The sequence below is a fragment of the Peromyscus eremicus genome, chromosome 2 (genome assembly GCF_949786415.1).
Source record: "Peromyscus eremicus chromosome 2, PerEre_H2_v1, whole genome shotgun sequence".
Classification (NCBI taxonomy): domain Eukaryota; kingdom Metazoa; phylum Chordata; class Mammalia; order Rodentia; family Cricetidae; genus Peromyscus; species Peromyscus eremicus.
In genome coordinates this window covers 121486637-121506592 of record NC_081417.1, presented here as the reverse complement: position 1 = coordinate 121506592, position 19956 = coordinate 121486637, and the positions used below count along the sequence as shown (strand labels likewise).

Genomic DNA, 19956 nt, shown 5'->3' with positions numbered 1-19956 from the left:
CCTTTCGCTCCCGGCATCCCCTGCACGGGAAAAGATGGCGGCGTCCAGGTAGAGGTCTAGTGGAGACTGGATCGGTATGGCGTTGGCGTCCGGGCCCGCTTTGCGGGCGCTTACTGGCTCTGGGAGGCTCGGCCTCGGGGGCTGCGGGGCCCCGAAACGCGGGGCGTACGAGTGGGGCGTGCGCTCCACGCGGAAGCCCGAGCCTCGCCCCCTGGACAGGGTGTACGAGATCCCGGGTCTGGAGCCCATTACCTACGAGGGGAAGATGCACTTCGTCCCGGGGCTGGCTCGGCCGATCTTCCCGCCGTGGGAGCGCGGCTGGAATGATCCACGGTTCCACCGGGCGCCCCCGATCCCCGAGCAGCCTCTGTACAAGGAAGAGCCCTGCTACATATTCCACCAGCGCTGCCGACTCCTTGAGGGTGAGGCCACAGGACAAACGGGAGGAGGAGACCCTGTTCTCTGTTCAGCAGTAACCCCGACCCTGGGGAGAGTCAAGAAACCGAGGAGTGACATCCGTCTTCTAAGAGTTCTCAGGATCAAGTGGGGTGTAAAGGGCAATGTTGGGAGAGGGAGCAATGGAGAATTTGAGTGTTTCCAGGATTATCTCCTCATTTCTAGGCTCGCCAACTGTAACAGAGAGGAAGTGATTTGCTTATACATTCGTGGAGAGGTGATAGTTGAAGGGACTCTAAGGGACTCTAGCCAGCCTGGGCCTAGCAAACATGGCTCTGGCAGGCCTTGCCCTTCTCTCCCCATTCCCTCTGCCTTGCTAAAATCCATTAGATTACATTCCTAAAGTTAGCCACCAAGGTCTATTCCCTTATTTGGCCCCTTCCTCCTCCTGAGACTGACTATCTAGGTCCAGCTATCAAAGTATTAAAGCCCAACAATCCAAAGCCCTCCCCCACTGGCTCGCCTAGTTAACTTAAACACCACATCCTAACACGGGGTTTCCTTCTTTACCTTTATAAGCTGCCATTTTCCTATGTGCCACGTCTGTCTCCTCTCTATCCAGAGGCAGTCCTTTGTCCTACTCTGGGACAAATACCTCTTCCCCTTTCCCTTGTTCCCTTCCCCTGCCCCCTTTTCCTTCATCCCTTCCTTTCTCCCTTGTCCTCTATCTGCTGTCTTTGTCCCTTATTCCTTGCCCTTTATTTGCACAAAACAAATAAATCTCCACTGTGCTGAGAACTTTGTCTTAGGGGTCCTGCGCTGGTACTTTTCCTTTCAATAGTGAAGCTGGGTCTACAACATTAGTTTCTCAGGTCAGTGTCTTTTGTTAACAGTCTGGATGTGTTTTCAAGGAAAGGGATTTGCACACTAAAGTCTACCCACTTAGGGTCCTGTCACTCTTTAAGAACAGATCAAAATATCTAGAGCCAAAACCTGTCTGCTTCTCAGTATCATCAGGAATTATTTTTGAGATTGATTATTAAGAGTGCCTTTTTTTTTGGTTTTTTGAGACAGGGTTTCTCTGTGTAGCTTTGTGCCTTTTCCTGGATCTCGCTCTGTAGACCAGGCTGGCCTCGAACTCATAAAGATGCACCTGCCTCTGCCTCCCGAGTGCTGGGATTAAAGGCGTGCGCCACCACCGCCCGGCAAGAGTGCCTTTCTTCATTCTTCAAACTTCCATCTTCGCCCAGATCAGGATGAGCATAGGGCAGATCCTAAAAGCAAAAGCAAGTGAGGTATGTGGGAGCAGTATTTTCCAAAGGATAGCTAGGAAAAAAAGAGATCTAGCAGGGCTTGGGGGCTAACAGAATCAACAATCATAAGTTTGGAAAACTGATAGTCATAGGCCAGCCTCCTAAAATGCCCACTCCTATACCTGCAAGCTGATTTTTCTAGCTGTTAACCGCTTTCAGTGGACTCAGAAGGTGCTGTGAAGGGTCTCACGCGGCATGACCACTTTGAGTACCCTGGTAGTGGATGCCAAGTGGATGTGTTTTAGAAGTTAAGGTTGTACTCACTGAACTAGTCTGAAAATGTATCTTCTGTCCTATACTTTCAAAAGTCATAGAGAGGTCTTATAAAATTACAACAAAGCCTTGCAAAATATGGGCCTGAGAAGCAGATGTGGGTTATGGAGAGATTGTGGACTTTAGGGTAGACAAGCTCAGGTTCTCCTACTTTGTGACCTTAAAGATAAGTGACTTGAAGCAAACCTCTCAATCTTGTCCAAGTTTCCCCTTTCATGACATAAAATCCCATCTAACTTATAGAGAAGTTCATTACACAGGAGTGACGTTCAGTAAATGATAGCTCTAAAGACTACAGATTTGTCTATGTGCTAGAGGACCATAAAACTTGGCTCTGAGATTGCTATCAGTACATATCACAGAGCTGGGGTCAGCTAATTAAGTAGCTCCCTGTTTTTATAAATAAAGTTTTACTGGAATACAACCGTATGCACATGTAAATTATTGCCCATGGCTGCTCTTGTCTCCAATGACTGAATTGAGCTGCTGTGAGGGACTCAGACCTAATATGAAAAAAGTTTGGTATGCATGGGAGTTTTTCTAGTTCAAGGTTAGGATGTGGGTTACCAGAAGGGACTTTAAGTGAAGGGCTGGTCCACTGAACTAGTCTCACGGCTTTGATTCATCTGCCTGTAGGGAGTCAGCAGGGGTCAAGTCTCAGCAGTGAGCATGGTTTGAACCCCTCCCATGGCAGGCACTCAGTCCCATCGTCAGTTCTCACCACCTTGAAGTAGGTCGTCATTCCTGAAGTCGTGCTCTTGATCTGCTCTTTTCTTTTGGTTTTGTTCCTTAGATGTCTCAAAACAAACCCAGCCCTCTCTTGAGGCGGCCTTTTCTCCATGGTCCTACCCAGTCGGCATGAGCATCTCTTCCTGAACTGTCCTCTCTCTCTTTTTGTTTGTTTGTTTTGTGATGACTGTCCCTCAGGTATGAAGCAGGCTCTCTGGCTAACTAAGACCAAGTTAATAGAAGGCCTGCCCAAGAAAGTGCTAAGTCTTGTTGATGATCCAAGAAATCAGATAGAGAACCAAGAAAAACGTGTTCTGGATATCATCTCTCATGCCCGTCTCTGGCACTCCACTGAGGACATCCCCAAGAGAGAGACCTACTGGTGAGTTTCCCCCAAATAAGATAGATTTTCAACTGAGGAGTGTGGAGTTACATATTGCTTTAAGTCTTCAAATATCATTTTTTTCCCCCCAAGCCCAGTCATTGTGAACAGCCTCATACAGCTGTGTAAGTCCCAGATTCTCAAGCACCCTTCTCTGGCCAGGCGGATGTCTGCCCAAAACTACTTCGTAGCCACCACCTGGAATCGAGGTTAGTCATCCTACATCCCAGAAGGCCTTGCTGGGTTTTGTTTGGTTTGTTTGTTTACTCTCTCTGCTGCTCTCAGCCCCACCCCCAGATCCCATCCCTCCAATCTTGCTCCTGCTGCATACTGTTTGGGTTCAGACACACCCTTTATGGGGGTCTCACTCCCTAAGGCTAGCCTCAGACCTGGGATCCTCTAGTCTGCACTGCTGTGCCCAGCTTCTCGTTTCTGTTTTGAACTGCTTCTGAGACTTTATTCAACCGTTGACAGCGGACCATATCTGTTGAGTGCCCACAGTATGCTTGGGAGGGTTTAAATGCCGAAGACAAGGAACTAATACAACACAGTGATCTCCACCCTCACCACCCTCAGCAGCTTTCTCTCCCTTTCCTACTCCTGCACCCTTCCACAGCCATGTTAGCAAAGCTGCTGGAGGGGTTCTTTCTTTCTTATGTGTTCCCTTGTTCGAAACCCAGAGCCGTCATTTATCACGGCTGCCCACCTCGCCCTAGTCTTCCCCGTTCTGGGGCTCCTTTCCCATATCCCTGAGTTGGTCACTTACAGCTTTTGGTGTCCAGCTTTCCCACCTGTCCGCCTTTGCCCATGCTGTGTGCTGGGTAGTGCATGCTGGTGCTTCAGACAGGATTGCCGGTCCAGGTGTTCTCAGTGGTGGCGTTGTGGAGCGAGGAAAGCAGCTGTGGCACACTTGGGACTTGGGCTGTCTGTTTGATCAGGCTTCCTCGTCTCCCCCCTTTGCATGTGGACTTCTGGCAAGGAGTCAGCCTAGCGGAGGTAATGGCACCACTAAGGAAATTAGTGCACCTCGTTAATGGAGAGTACTTGTTGGCCCGTTGTCAAGTATTACCTCTAATTAAACTGCCCCATTTTGAGCTGTCACTGGAGGAGGGATGTGGAGGGAATTGAATTAGAAACCACACTAGAGTGATCTGCGGGGAGAATCTAAAACCCAAGGTTAGGAGAGGTCTAGGCACATTTGTGTGAGGAAACAGGAAATGCCTTAGGAAACTAATCTTGAGGTGCAATTACTGCAGAAGTTATCCGTCTGCAGATGTAGCATCCATTTTTTACATATCTTGGGACGCTGCCTGCTAATTAAATGGCAGTGCCGTTGACCAAGCCAATTTCTGATCTTACAACAGTTCTCATCCATTACCTTCACACTGAGATTTTACTGTCTCTGAAACCCAGGCACCTACAGGGGGTGGTGCCACTCAGAGCCACTCAGGATGCTGACAACAGTCTCTCTAAACACATTTCGTCGGTGGCATGTGGCTTCCCATGGGAACAATGCAGACACCGTTTCCACATTTTCACAACAAGCTCACTGGTTGGTTCGCTGTGAGTGTGTCTCCTTTGACCATCTGCATCCCCATGTAGAATACACGCCAGTCCAGCTTACCCGAGGTGCTCTGATCTGTCTGGCTTTTCTCACTTTGTTGTTAAGAGGACTCCGGCCCTTTGCCTGGGTCTGAGAACCCCCTCCTTCCCCTGCTCACAGGACTTCTCTCACCATGTCTCCAGTGGCATGTCCCAGCCCCCCTGGTTTGTTCCTCCAAGCTCTTGCGTGCTAGTTTTCATTTTCAGTGCCTGACAGACTCCTACCTGGAGATAGTGGGGTGTTGGGCAGTATCTGAAGACAGTGTTAATGGTCATGACTTAGATGGCGTGAGTGGAGATGGAGATGGAATTCTAGTGGCCAGAGGCCAGGGCTACTGCTCAACACTTACATGCACAGTACAGCCCTCTCGATGAAGAATTAGCTGCTCCCGGTAAGAGAGACCCACTCTCTCCTTCTTCAGATACGCTGTGTTGTTGTTTTTGAGGCAGTCTCACTGTGGAGCCCTGACTGGCCTTGAACTCACTGAAATCCACCTGCCTCTGTCTCCCAAGTACTTCCTCTGCTGCCCAATGTTAAGGTTTTGCTTCCTTGTGGAGGTGCCCCCCCCCCCCTTTTCAGAGGGCTGTGTCTGCATATGGCTCATGCCTTCCTCAGCAGCACTCGCTTCCTGAGGGCTCCTGAGAGCAAAGGGCAATCCTGCTCTGTTGTTGGGTTCCTGGTTTGGAGCTGGTGCTTGCAAAGATAAAGGATGCCCAGGAGTCAGTAGCCTCGGGGTTTATCAGGAGAGCACCCAAGGAGAACAATGTTCTAGTTCCTCACCCTCTCGGGCTCAGGGTTAATGTTCTAATGCTGTTTGTGTGTTCTGTGAGCAGCAAGTCATCTAGAAAACCTGTAGCAGACTTGGACTTGAGGTTTCGGGGGATGAAGTCCTCACACTGAGGGCTGTAAAAAGACCAGATTAGACTAATCATCTTTCCCCCATGTTAGAGTCTCTTCTCCTTCAGGTCCGAGATACTAGTGGTACCATACTGAGTGCCAAGGACCCTCTGCCCACCATTGCCTCCAGAGAGGAAGTGGAAGCTACCAAAAGTCACGTTCTGGAAACCTTCTATCCCATCTCTCCTACCATTGATCTTCAGGAGTGCCATGTTTATGATGTGAAAGATTACACAGGTAAGGAGCAAAGCCTTCGGATTTTAGGCAGGACAGAGATGAGGAATGTGCGTTTTATTTAGTTAGCGAGGTTTTTTTTAAACAAGAGTGTCACATTAGTGGTTCTAGTTATTTATTAACCACAGTCGATTCTTCAGCCCCAGCTGACCTTTTTAAATAGTTTATTTAATTTTATGTGCATTGGTCTGAAGGTTTCAGATCCCCTGGAAGTGGAGTCACAGTTGTGGGCTGCCATGTGGGTGCTAAAAATTGAACCCGGGTCCTCTGAAAGAGCAGCCAGTGCTCTTAACCTCTGAGCCATCTCTGTAGCCCCTATTTAATTTTTTAAGGGAAAGGATATACTAATAGTTCTGGGTGCTTGGCACCACAGATGCGTTATCTTCTGGAATTTATGTGGCAGCCCATGCTTCCTAAGTCTGAATCTTCTGCCATTCATGTTAGGAATCACTTCCCCCCAGAAATGCTGAACTTTCAGTCTCAATCAGGAACTTTTCATTATCTTCCCACAGCCCCTGAGTCACCCTGGATCTTGACACGTCTCTGTGCTGAGATGTGAATGATTTTCCTGTCTGGTTCCCCTCTAAACTGGGAGCATCTCACAGGCAGCACAGGCTCCACGTGGGCTCTCCCTGCTTCCTGTCTAGAGCTTAGTGGGAATGTTTGCTGGGTATCCGTGTGCTGCATGGAGCAGCCTAGAGGACCAAGGCATGCAGGAAAGCCCCGTCTCTCTGTTAGCACTCTTCTCCTGGATTTTCAGAGCCCATGTCCTCAGTCTCTCTCTCTTTCCTTTGCCCACAGTCACTGATTCCAGGCACTTATTCTAGAAGCACCCCGCCCACCAGAGATTTATTCATAGCCACTCAGAAATGTTCATGACATGACAGTGTCATGTGTGAAGCGAACAGGTGCTAAGCTGAAGTCGTTAAGTGCGAGGCAAGGCATTTGTTACTAATCGTAGGGTACGGACGTCTGCTGTCTTCAGTACGGCCACAGCTTTTAGTTATCCATGGTTTGGTCTCACTGTCATCTGGGCACTTGGATGGAGTTAGAGTGTGTGTAGGAAGCACCTGCTACAGGTTGGCAAGCGTTTTCTGTGATGAGCCAAATGGTAACATTTAAAGCATTCTGGGTTTTACAGGGCACCTCTGGCTTCTGTCTCAGCTCCTCGGTAGCCATCCGTAGATCCATGAGCATGATTATGTACTAATGTCTCCTTCGAGTCTTTAGTACCTGCCCTGAGCCATGGTCAGGAGCACTCTCCTGAGGCTCTGTGGCAGGCCGGTCAGTCTGTGTCTCCTCACTCCTCCTGTCTCTTCTCTTGCAGGATTCCAGGAGGGCTATCCTTACCCCCATCCCCACACCTTGTATGTCCTAGAAAAGGCCAATTTACGGCCACAGCGCTTTCTTCCGGAACAGCTAAGAGCCAAGATGCTCCTGTTTGCTTTTGCGAATGCCCTGGCTCAGGCCAGGCTCCTCTATGGGGTATGTGTGTGAGAAGAGCATAGAACTGCTTTCTGTGGGCTTGGCTTCCTACTGTAAAGACTACTCCCAGGAAGAATGGAGTGGGGACTGATTTGAGTTTTCTGAGAAGTCTCAGGAGAATGCAGTTCTGCTTGACTTGTAGCAACCAGCTGACCTCTCCTGGGGGTCCAGACACAGCAGTCCTCGGTGTCATTTAGAGCTCCACTCTCCAGAATGCCAGGCTCTCAGGGAACTAATCACTTCACCCTGCAGTTTTCAACAGGCAGTATTGAGAGAGGAGGGCACAAAGCACACCCTCCTCAGGAGCCTATGCTTCTCTGGGCTCCACACCCCAGTCTGCTCTTAGGGTCAGAGCTGGAGCACATGGCACCATCAGGAAGCCCAGAAAGTGAGGCCAGGCAGTGCTCTCTCAGTTCAGGGTGGCCTACAGGGATACATGATGCCACTTGGTAGTGGCCCTCAATGCTAAGAGGAAACCCCAAGACCTAGATGGTGTAGAATGGAGACTGAGTGGTTGTCACAGAAAGCTGTCTCAAAGATGAGGAAAAGGCCTGGTCGGGGGCAGGAGTGGGAACATGGGGCATATTTCTGAGAGCTCCTGTTGTTCTCCCAGGTCTCAGTTAGAACCTAAGGCCCACAGTCCTCCTGGGAGCGAGGGAGTTAGGATTTCCATCCACCCTGCCTGGTGTAGGTACTGGCAGGTTGGGTTTGGCTGGATGCGTGAGTGGAGAGTAGAATGAACTGCTCTATTGAGCACTGGACACATCTCAGATGTTAACAAACTGTTGACGTCAGTGATTCTCAAAATACAGTCCTGGAGGAGCAATAGGACCTTATCGAGGAGCTTGATGAACATGTACCTCACAGACCCACTGTGTGGGAAGTCCTGAGTGGGGCCCAGCAGTCAGCAGCTGAGCCCTCCGGCTAAGGCTGTACAAGCTTGAGTTTGGAAACTCTGCACCACAGTTGGAGAGATGCTCACATGGTTTGCTCTTTTGAACAACCTGTGTAGCAGGTGCTGTTGGCCTCACTTTATAGATGAAGAGACAGGCTCAGGAAGGCTAATTTATGTTTCTGATCATATAGCTGAGAACCTGGAGTGGCCTAGGTTTATAGTTCAGTGGTAGACCACCTTCCTAGCATGTGTAAGTCCCCAGGTTCCATCCCCAGCATGGTAAGAAATAGAACCAGAGAGATTAGCAACTGGCATCTTCATGTGGCCTTCTTAACGTCTTAACAGTGGGCAGGTAGTGGGCAGCTGCTTTCAGTCCTATTCCTCCACTGTATACATTTTGAACTCTGTAAGATGAGGTAAATCACCCACTATCCCACAGCTAATGAGTGGGAAAGCAGAGGTTGATCTATGATTCCTACAGCTTCAAAAGGGTGTGCTGCCCCCAGTTTGGGCAGAGGAAGGAAGCAGAGCAGCCACATACCATGTCCCAGGGCCACAGGTTCAGTGTGCTCTCTGCCAGCTGTTGCCAGAAGGGCCTGGGTAGCAGTGCTGGTTAATTGCCACCCAGTTAGATAGGAGAAGCAGCCTCCTCTACCATCTCCAGGTGCAAATTATTCCTGGGGCTGTGAAGTTGAGCAGTTATGGGACAAGCCTCCATGTAAAAGGTAAAATTGCTGAGAAATTTATGTACTACCTGCAGTTTTATTGATCTGTAGAGGGAGATAAGAGTCAATACTGAATCTCAGCTACCACTTACAGGTACTTCTCTTTATTTATTTCTCATGCATCTAAGAGCAGGTATTTCTAAGACCAACAGCCCTGGAGGGGCCCACACTTGGGACTTCCTAGCTAGTCCTAAAGCCAGGTGAGCCCTGGGCGGGCAGGCAGCAGCGGGTTTTGTGGCTGGACTGTGGGATCTTTGGCCAGTAGCAGTCTGGATTATTACAAAGTATGCAAAGGCAGGCCATAGAGTTACCCAAACAAGAACACTTAAGAGCCGGGTGGTTTGGCGCATGCCTTTATTTTTTTATTTATTTATTTTTTTGTTTTTCGAGACAGGGTTTCTCTGTGTAGTTTTGTGCCTTTCCCGGGACTCACTTGGTAGCCCAGGCTGGCCTCGAACTCACAGAGATCCGCCTGGCTCTGCCTCCCGAGTGCTGGGATTAAAGGCTTGCGCCACCACCGCCCGGCCGGCGCACACCTTTAAACCCAGCACTTGGGAGGCGGAGGCAGGCAGATCTCTAAGTTCGAGAACAGCCTGGACTACACAGGGAAACACTGTCTCAAAACAAAACAAAAATAATAACAACAAACAAACACATTTAAGAATGAAAGAGGCCCTGCTGTCAGATACACTGGGACACCAGGAGCAGCCTGGACAGCAGTCCCACCTGACGTAGCTCACGCCTCAGGGTGGCCTCGAACAAACGTCTCCAAACCTTAGCTTCTGCCTGGGAAGCGGGAATCTATCCAAAACAGGCAGGGTGCCTGGACTTGGGTAAGCTCCTGTAACTCTCCTGAGCGTCATTACTGTTACCGTGAGATCAGTACAGGCCCTGGCTGTGACATGCCTGGAGTACACCTTCCAGGACTGTGACCCACTACAGCCTGCAGTAAGCAAATGAAACTCCTGACTGACTGCAATGTAGACAGTCAGCTTCTGGGAGTACCCATGTGACGCCAGGCCTTCAAGAGCAAGGCAGATGTGACAGCATGTCCAGTCTGCTCCTGTGACTGCAGACAAGTTGGTTTCCCGTATTGAGTCTTTCTCCTCATCTTGTCAGCTGGAGTGAAGACTGAATGACAGCTCTAATCATAAACTTCTGGGTCAGCCTTTGATAGCTGACCTCACCGTTGTCTTACTGGGGAAGGCAGAGGATTGAGGGGTTCCCTCCATTAACCTCTGACTCACCTGAACTTCAGGGCTTGCCCAGTAATTGCCAGTCAGCAGTGGGAGTTAGTACTGGAGTTGAGGAGCAGGTTTCTGGGGCCTTGAGGCAGAGAAGGCCAGACTAGGTGAGGAGAGGCCTGGCTGGGTTGGAGGAGGCCAGGCTGGGTGAAGGGAGGCCTGGCTGGGGGGTGGGGGAGGCTGGCTGTGGACTGTGGAACTCCTTATCCTGCCTTACCTGCCCTGAGGTGAAGTCAGAAAGGAAGCAGGCGGGTGTTTTAAAGGTGGAATCGGGCTGCCTGGAGTGTGCTCTTGTGCTGCTGCATGGTTTGTTTACCTGTCCACTTCCTTAGAATGCCACCAAGGTCTTGGAGCGGCCAGTAGTCGTGCAGAGCGTGGGCACCGATGGCCGCGTCTTCCAGTTCCTCGTGTTGCAGCTGAACACCACAGATCTGGCCTCTGGTGAGGGCGTCAAGAATCTGGTGTGGGTGGACTCAGACCAGCTCCTTTACCAGCACTTCTGGTGCCGCCCAGTCATCAAAAAGAAGGTGGTGGTGGTAAGTCCGGCTTCCTCAAGCCTGGCGATGACGGCAGGCCTTGACTTGTCCATCCAGGGGGAGCCTCGGTTGGGCCTGCTCTGGCAGGAGGGGCTCTGGGAACTGAACACCCACATCTGCCTGCCCGTCTCTTCAGTTCCTGCTGTGGGAGACTGTCCCTGTGTCCACTCCCCCACCAGCATTCGTGCCTCGGTGGGCCCCGTTACAGCACAGTCACGTTGCTGCCTTGTGGTTATCGCTAAACCTGCCTGAAGGCAGGCTTGGGAGCACTGGAGTCACTGTCAGCCGTAGGGATCCCCTCCTGTGACCTGTCCCTGCTGCCCGTGGGGCTCAGCTGATGTCCAGCCTGCTGTCTGCAGTGGCAGTGAGGACATTAAACCCTCAGGCTAGGGTGCAGGGAGAGCACTCTGAGGAGGCGAGGGCAGGACACAGGTGCTGTGGGGTCCGGGGGGCCCACTGTGTTCCACACAGGCTGTGTGCAGACTGGCTCAGTGGTGTTGAGTGGCCTTTAAATTTTGAGTGTTCTGTGGTGACTTCTTGAGCCTGTCAGTGTTTCTTCCTTGAAATGCTGTGTGAGTCTGGACCCTTCACTGGCTTCAGTCTCCTTGTCTCCTGCAGTTCCCCAGCCACCCCCGTGAGTCACATGTTAGTGTCGTCTCCCTCCTGTCTTCAGGCTCTTTCTCCTAGAGTATGAACACAGTGGCAGGCCTGTTGGTCAGGGCTCTCCCTTAACCCCTCCAGTTCCATTTCCGGCCTCTGCACCCCACCACCACGGGCTTGGGCACTGATCTTGCCTTGGCCCTTCCTGCCCTTGTGTGTGCCCCTGTGCTATTGTCTGCTATCTTTAATCCTCCTCCTCTTCCTGTTCTTCCGGCTTGCTCTGCTTGCCCTTCACGTGTGAAAATCAGTGAGGTAGTCATACACACACACACAAAGACCCTTAGTCTCTTGGTATTGCTTCTGTATTGAGGTCTGTCACCTTTTCTTGTCAGTATTTAAACACCTGATTGGAAGTTTCTTGAGGATAGGGATCAGATCTGCATCCCTCCTGGGCCTCCAGCAGTGAGCACAAGCCGAACACAGTGAGAGCAGGGGCCTGCAGACTGTGTAGAGAGCCCAGCACAGCGAGAGCAGGGGCCTGCAGACTAGAGAGCCCAGCACCGCGAGAGCAGGGGCCTGCAGACTGTCTAGAGAGCCCAGCACAGCGAGAGCAGGGGCCTGCAGACCTGTCTAGAATGGGGAGCTCTTGTCACTTGCTGGGGGTTGGAGTGAGGGGACTTAGGGAGGTGACAGGTGCCAGAAACCCTCAGCATATCTACAGTACCAACTCCTCGGTGTCCTTGGTCACAGAAAGGTGATGTGGGAGGAAAATAGTGATTCGCGGGGCACTGACAAGTCACAGAAGAGTGACCTGTCTCGTTTTTGTCATGAAACCTGGTAGCAGGATCCTAATGGTCTGTGTTCTTTCCAGGAACCTGTTGGGCCTGTTGATTTCCAGCCAGAGACGTTCAAGAAGTTTTTAGCTCTGTACTTGCATGGTGCTGTGTGAACTTTGCGGCCTGACACCCCACCTTCCTGCCTCTGAAGAGCTGGCATCCTAGGAAGGTGGTGCCTGGGCCTGGGCAAGCCTCCTCCTCCTTCTCGGTCTGGTGGTCTTGCTGGCAATAAAGAGTCTTTTTACTGCACTGGTGCCTGTGCTGGTGTGCAGCTCTCTGAGATACTGTGTGTAGGCCATGCCATGTGCCTCCTTGTGCCTCCTTCCCTCTTACAGGGACAGGCCCTGGACCGGCTGTGCTTTGGACTCAGATGAGCCATGCCTGAGTTCCGGTTTCCTCATCTGAACCCTGAGGCTAATGTCCTTTCCCTTGGAGGTTTTGGCTCCCCCGCCCCCACCACTTTGTTTTTCGGACAGAGTATTGCTGTGTGCTAGCCTTGTCTTGAAATTGCCATCCTCTGACCTTAGCGTGGAGTACTGAATTTCAGGCCTGTGCCACCTCACCCTGTCCCTTCTTGTTTTTTCTTTTGTTTTCTTTTAGTACTGGGTATTGAACCTATGAAAGGTACTGTACCACTGAGCCACATCCCTGCCCCCTTTCTAATTTTGAAGATTCTAGCTATGAGTCTGTCTTGCCTGCCTCATGGCAGGTACTATAAATGTGTGCTAACTTCTTATGGAAAATTTTCCTTTTAATGTATACACGTGTTTTGTCTGTCTTGTATATATGAGTATCCCTGAGTGCCTAGTGCCCGAAGAAGCCAGAAGACAGGGTCAGATCCCTCAGAACTGGAGTTACAGCTGGTTGGGAGCTGCTGAGTGGGTGCTGGGAACTGATCCTGGCTCCTCTGGAAGAGCAGCCACTGGTCTTAACTGCTGCGCTATTTAAATTGTACCCACACCCCTTAGAGACTGTAGAGGCTCTGAGGAGAGTATTCATTGTAGATTCCTAGTTTCCTACTCAGTTGACAAGTTTCCTAGGTCAGCTGAACTCCGAAAAACATCCAGTCCTGTTTGACACTGGTTGTTGTAGAGCAAATGCCACTGTCATAGTCAGGAAAAGTACTGCCCGGTGAGTATGTGGAAGGCATAGTTCTTTCCCTAAAATGAGAACTCGTAAGGAGCGGCCCCACACTCCCACAGCTGAGGGTTTGAGTCAGCTTCTCTAGTGTACATCTCGGGACAGAGACCTGTGTGTGGATGTTTGCAGAGGAAGTTGGTCCAGCGCCTGTGGGGAGCACAGGTCAATGCAGTGGAGAGCCGGAGCTTGCCCAGTGCATCTGTGATCACACCTGAGGCCTCCGTGGGGTCCACAAAACCCAAGAGCCACATTGCTCATACGTGGGTGAGCCTGTCTACAGGGACTTTTCAGTTGTCACAGGTCATTGGTAACTGCCACTCGCACAGAGGGCAAGGCCTTGGGTGAGGTGGCTCTGTTGGCTGTGAATTCTCAGGCTTCCGATGGGAAGAACACCGAGACCTGGGAGCTGGGGGACATCATCCAGCAGTGCCAGCCCTGGGCCAGTCTGCCCCACTCCTGGCTATGCTCTCCCTTCACAGCGAACTGCAGGCCTTAGAGGAGCTCTGGGCCTGGGGAGATGTGGGCAAGAGGGTCACCAGGAAGAAAGGAGAGAGAAAGGAACCTGGTGTGTGAGGTCCTGGGAACAGGGAGCAGGAGGGGGTTGGAATGGAGGTTGGGGTGGCTCATGAACCTTGAACACCAAGTACCTTGGACTTCCCAAGGGAGGTAGATGGTCTGGCCTGGGGTCCAGGTGAGCCTCGTTACCAGTTTGATATTTTCTAGAAGGATGAAAACAAAAGATGAAGACTGAGGGATTGGACTTTAGAAAAGTACAAAAGTTATCACTCACCCCGAGCAACCCCTAGCCCTTCTCTCCAGGTGTCATTTAGCTTATTTTCCACATCACACACGTGTGTGTCCTAAGCACACAACTGTGTATACTTAGTGTCCTCCTTGCACACTTACCTAGTCTTGGGAGTCTCAGGGTCCCCACACTGTCATGGACAGCATACCCTTCTTCTGGGGCTGCAGTTGGGGTTAAAGATGGCCATACAGGTTGTTCCTGGGTATTAGTCATATAAAATGCGCCACCAAGCATCCCTGCTCGTGGCTCCGAGTCTGGTTTAGCCAGCGCAGCCATCGGGTAAATCGCTGGCAGTGGAACTGCTGTGTCAGAGGCACAGAGGACGAACTGGCAGATGACTGAAAAGGCCAGTTGGAGGCCACCGTGGTAATCCTCCGCACTCCGCAGTGATGGCTGGAAGCCCAGGGCGGCCCAGGTCCTATCGGGCCTGGCTTGTTGCTGGTGAAGAGTGTGAGACAGTCTGAGTGAGGGCTAGAGGCTCTCAGTAAGCAGTTAGCCCCTGACCTTGCAGCTTGAGCTCCGAGGATGGGCCAGCATTACGGCTGCAGACCGTGTTCCCCTAGCTCCAGAGTGAGGCCCTCCTGCCTGGCCATGGCCCTATCACAAGGACCCAGAGCCCACAGCACACACAAGCCAAATTGAACACTGCTTCTCTACTGAGGCAGGAGGAATGGGGGGCATCCCCACTCCCATAGAGATGGGGAAACTGAGGAGGCTGAAAGACCCACATAATTCACTGAGCTAGAAAGTTCAGTGCTGACAACCGCCACCTCTCCAGAGGTGAACTCCCAACTCCCTGTACCCAGCCGCCTCGTCTCTTCCGCTTTTTCTTTTTTCTTTTTCCCCCCAGTTTTTGAAGACAGGGTTTCTCTGTGTTACAGTTCTGACTGTCCTAGAACACACTCTGTTGACAGGCTGGCCTTGAACTCACAGAGATCCGCCTACCTCTGCCTCCCGAGTGCTGGGATTAAAGACTTGTGCCACCACTGCTGGGCTACTTTGCTTTTCTTATGGGGTGACATTATGTCTGTGTGGCTCAGGGCCTGAGGACAGGTGCCTAGCTGGGCAGCCTGAGTCTGAAGGAAGAAGTCCATGTTGGGGGGAGGAAAGGGATGCAGAGTCACACTTGGCAGGAACCGCGCAGAGGACTTGAAGCAACAGACTTGGGGCCAAAATGACATTCTCATAGTGAGCCTGACTGTGCTCAATCCATTAAAAAGCTCATTCCTGCTGAGAGTGGAGATAGACACCTATAATCCAAATACTCAGGAGGTGGAAGCAGGAAGATCAGAGGTTCACGGCCATCTTTGCCTACATTGGGGATTCCTGCCCAGCCTGGGCTAAATGAATCCTATTTCAAAAATAAATAAATAAATACTTTTTTTTTTTTTTTTGAAAGGAAAGGTTGGCTCAATTCAATCTCCAAGGGACTTAAGTCTGGCCTGGGAGGAAGCCATTCCCCACAGCCGCAGGCATCCAGCTGCCCCCACGTTCTCGGCAGAGAACAACGCCCCTGTCCACAGGCTTTCACCTTTGAGTTAGGTGAGCTGCAGCTGACCAGGCTTCCCTCAGGTCTGTTTGGAGTTTTAGAAGCCCCAGCTTCTAAAAAGCTGGAAGAGGTTCATTTTCTGCCCAAGGTGGCCCTTGGCAGGTGGTAGCCAGAGGCCTGGTGATTTCACTTAGAGGGCTGTGTCTCTCACTCACGCCTTGTAGGCCCAAGGCTGGAAGATGCTGCATGGGATCAGCTCAGACTCTTACTCAAGTTGAGTCCCTTGAAGCAGGCACAGGACCTGATGGTGTCAGACTGTCCCTTTGACATGCCCACATGAATGCTGACGGTCACCTGGTATGGGGAACCTGAACTGCCCCCCCCCCAACTCATAGAGACATATATTTACCTCCAGTTAACAGTCAACTCCAGTGTGTGATCTTGCCTCAGATGACAGGTTCCTAGCCACTTGATCACCCTCAGAATAGTTCACCGAGTGTCTAGTATGTGCCAGACCTGAGCAAGGCTGTGGACACTGAGCAGACAAAACAGGTCCTGCAGCCACCATATTTACATTCCTGCATAGAACTGTCCCACGCTGAGGCAAGACAGTGTGACCTTGGCCCATAGCAGCTACTGGCCACTGCCTGGTAGAAAGGAAAATCTTCAGGGAGGCAGCTCCTAGGAGGGACATACTCACAGCTGGGGATGTGAGCACTGACCCCCCAGGCCAGGGAGGCCACACTGAGAGACAGGCCCTACGCGTCTATGAAACAGGGTAAAGGCCTTAATGGAGGGTAGGGCAAAGCAGGAATGTTTGGAGCCAGTGTGGGCTCTGAGCTAGGTGGAACAGTCCCCACGCAGAGCCACTGGCCCTCATCCCTGTAGCATTTACAGAATTGCACCTGGGCATCTTTGCCAAAAGAGGAAGTGCAAAGCCTCCAGAGACCTTTTAGAGGTGGCAATCCAGCCAAATCAGGTCTGGTGTCAGAGTGAGCTGGCCCTAACTCCAGTGCCACCCCTGGGAAATGCCTGTGTAACTTCCCCTGCATATACATCCACTCTGGGTCCTAGGAACCAGACCTACACACACACACACACACACACACACACACACACACACACACACCACCCCTTCCCCAGCTGGCTTTCACCCTCCCCACGGGGGATGCCCTCTCTCTAAGCACACTCCTCTCATTTTTAGGTGTTCTAGTGGAATGTCATCCTGTAGCTTCAGCTCCAGGGTCTCAGTTCTGAGTTCTGGCCCATACTCATCTTTCCTAGAAAGACTGGAGGTGGGGGGGATGGACCTTGGATAGTCTGGTGTCTCCTTCCCTGATCTGCCCCACTTCTCAGTTCACAGAAGTAGGCGGGGCTGTGAGTAGGGCAGGCAGAGCAAGACCAGTACTTCTTGTTCAGGATGCTGCTGCCCGAGGGATCAGGCTTCATGCCAACTACCTCAGGTCACATCTCCCTAGACCCATGTAGGGAGTGGGTTTGATGCCCAGGGCAAGAGCTCCATCTCTGAGAGGCCAGCCTGTAGAGAGCAATATGCCCCTCCCTAGAACATATTCATGATTTACAGGCTTCTAACCCAAATAGACCAATGTGGGGACCCCCAAATGTGTCAGGACTCCTGAGGTTCCCTATAATACACCTCTGGCAACTTAGCCATTGACATTATTCTAGAAGTATGTACTGTGTGCCAGGCAGTGTTCTGGGATTGGGAGACTCAAGCTGGGAGTTACAGTCCCTGTCCCCAGGAGTTCCTAGGCTGCCTAGTGGTCCCTGGCAGTAATGAGTCTCTGGATCTGCAGTAGCAGGTACCCACAAAGGCCACCTTCCCCCCATCTAAGGCCAGCACTGGGGACAGGCACCCTGAGTATATTCCAGGAGTGACTGACTCAGCAACCTTCAGTTCTCCACAAACACCCACTGAGCACCTGCCAGGACATAGGCCCTGGCTTGGAGAAGGCAGGCATTGACTTATCAGCACAGGGAGGGCCCCTGGGAACTCAGACAGCTAGCTGCCACAGCTGAGGAGTTTCTTCACGGCGTGGCTTTGGGGGCTTGGTTCCAGGGGCCAGATAGAGAACCAAGGCCTGGGTGACAGCTACATCAGGTGGTAGGTGGGGAGAAGAGGCAAGAGACTCCATGGGTACCAGCCCTCGGGGTCTATCGGATGCCACGAGCTTTGACCCAGGCCACGGTCACTCAGCTCCACCTCGCCCCCTTTGCTGGTTCCTGCTTCCATTTCCGATCACTGGGAACCCCAGAGGACCCATCTCCATTTAGTCCCTAGATGGCCTAAGCCTGTCTCTAGCCATCAAGTCATTCAAATGCCAACTCCCTAAGCTGGCCACTAACACACACCAATTTCTTTGTGCCTACCTAGGTGACTCAATTTAACACGCACAAGCAGTTCTCCATGCCACCTGCCTGGCCCCACAGGGGTGGCACCATCCTTCCAGGCCGGTTTGATTAGCAGGTAGATGACACCAAACACGAGTGAGTGACTGCAGGAAGAGTGGGGAGCCCCAGAAGTGCCAGCTTCATGGCACTGGGAAGGCCACAATGGGGCCGGGAAACCAAACAGGAAGCTAACTGTCCAGGTGCCAGCTGCCAAGGGTTGGAGTTTCACAGGGTCTCAAGAATGGACAGGAGGAAGCCCAGCACAGGACAGAACGGACCTCTCTTTCAGTACACAGCTCACTGCCTGGTAGTTTGTGTCCAACCTCTGGGCCCAATGCCAAGCCCGCCCGTGGTTGAGGGGGGGGGCCAGTTCCCTCCACCCCCTTCCCCTGCCTAGCCCACAGCCAAACCCTGGGGAGCCACATGCATCTGGAGATCAGGTGGCCCAGCTCCACATGAGTCAGGGCTAAAACAGTCATGACTCTGAAGGAGTCCCCTCCCTGCTTCAGCCTCCTGGGATCTAGAGTCTTAGGGGTAGCTCTTCTGCCCCATGGACAGGTCGAGGCCAGGTCCTCAGGTAAACAGCCAGCCTTGACTCAGGCTCTCCTCCGGCTGCAGCCTTCAGGGAAAGGGAAGCCAGGGTGTGTGTGGGTCTCTTCAGCCAGGCACCTGGGCACAGCGAGGACCAGCAGGGAAGGGGAGGCTGCTCTGGGGCCCCAGCTTTGGAGACCGTAGGCTGACTGCTCCACTCCTGCGGAAGCTTCAACCCTTCCCTCCTGCGAGAGCTTCAGGGTGCTCAGGGCAGTGCTCTGGCCTAGCCCTAACGTCTTGGTTAGGCCTGAGCAAGGTAATGCCAATCCTCTGGTGAAGGAAGACCAGACTGGTCATCTGTGCTGGGAAGGCAACGTGTAGGGGCTGTTCTGGGGCCCAGGTGATGGGATGTGGGGAAAGAATGCAGTGCAGGTCGCCTCCCACCTCAGCAGACCTGGGGATGTCTTCTCCCACACAGCAGCCCCTCCACAGCTCCTGTCTGGAGGCATGAATGAGGAGACTGTGCAACAAGTACCTCTTCCCAGCTGCCTGTGTGGGTGCCACAGGCTGCATCACCCAGTGATCCAAAGGGATGCTTCCCCGACAGTCAGAAACTGCTGACAAAAGCCTAGGATGGAACCCCGAGCATCCCAGCTCCTTCCTGTCACAGCACCCTTCACACCAAGGGTGAGTTGATAGGAGCCACTGGTGAGCACAAACACGACTGACTCACATTCCCCACGAGGCACTGGTGTTAGTGCCTAGATGAAGAAACTGAGGTCAGTCACAAACTAACCTACTCACGGCCATGTCCCAAGTAGTGACGACAGCAAGATTCCAACCTGCAGCATTGTGATCTGGTTCTAAGATTCTTGGAAAAGCAGAGAGTACTTTGTTCAAGCACTGGCCATCCCTGGCCCCACCCCACAGGCATGGAAGATGGTACCCGACTTCAGCTGTACTTTGTGAACACAGACAACCAGCATCCCCCATACTCTGCAGCCCCCCTGTAAGCTACAGGTCAGTCTGCATCACTCCTGAAATCCTTTGCCTGGACCCCAATCCTTGCCTCTTCCACCTTCATCCCTGCCTGGGGGATTTAAAAAACAAAGGGGGGGATCCTTCCAATAGCCAAGAACCCCCTACCACCCCAACAATCCCAGACACACCAGGTACTTTGGGTATGGAAACTAACAACTTTTTTTTTTTTTTTTAAAATAAAACAAACGTGCACGGGTTTGAGGTAACTGGCGTCCACCTGTCCCAACCCCCTCCCACGGCTACTGTATTCAGCACTGAACTCAGGCTCAGGAAAAGGCAGCAGGTGCCTGCAGAGCAAGGAAAAAGTCTCAGGTACCAGACACAGACTCTCCTTCCTGATCGGTATCATCAGCTCCGACCCGGGTTCCCCCCAAACATGTCAGGAAGGGC

General features: G+C 52.0%; 1 protein-coding gene across 1 annotated transcript; it reads left to right on the top strand.

The window, feature by feature from the left end:
* Positions 1 to 7: 7 nt before the first annotated feature.
* Mrpl37 (mitochondrial ribosomal protein L37) lies at positions 8 to 12397 on the top strand. Its single transcript, XM_059254625.1, has 7 exons — positions 8 to 422; positions 2910 to 3093; positions 3187 to 3302; positions 5645 to 5830; positions 7155 to 7312; positions 10509 to 10712; positions 12184 to 12397. Exons 1-7 carry the CDS (start codon positions 77 to 79, stop codon positions 12259 to 12261), a joined length of 1272 nt encoding a protein of 423 aa, XP_059110608.1. The 5' UTR covers positions 8 to 76; the 3' UTR covers positions 12262 to 12397.
* The last annotated feature ends 7559 nt before the right edge of the window (positions 12398 to 19956 follow it).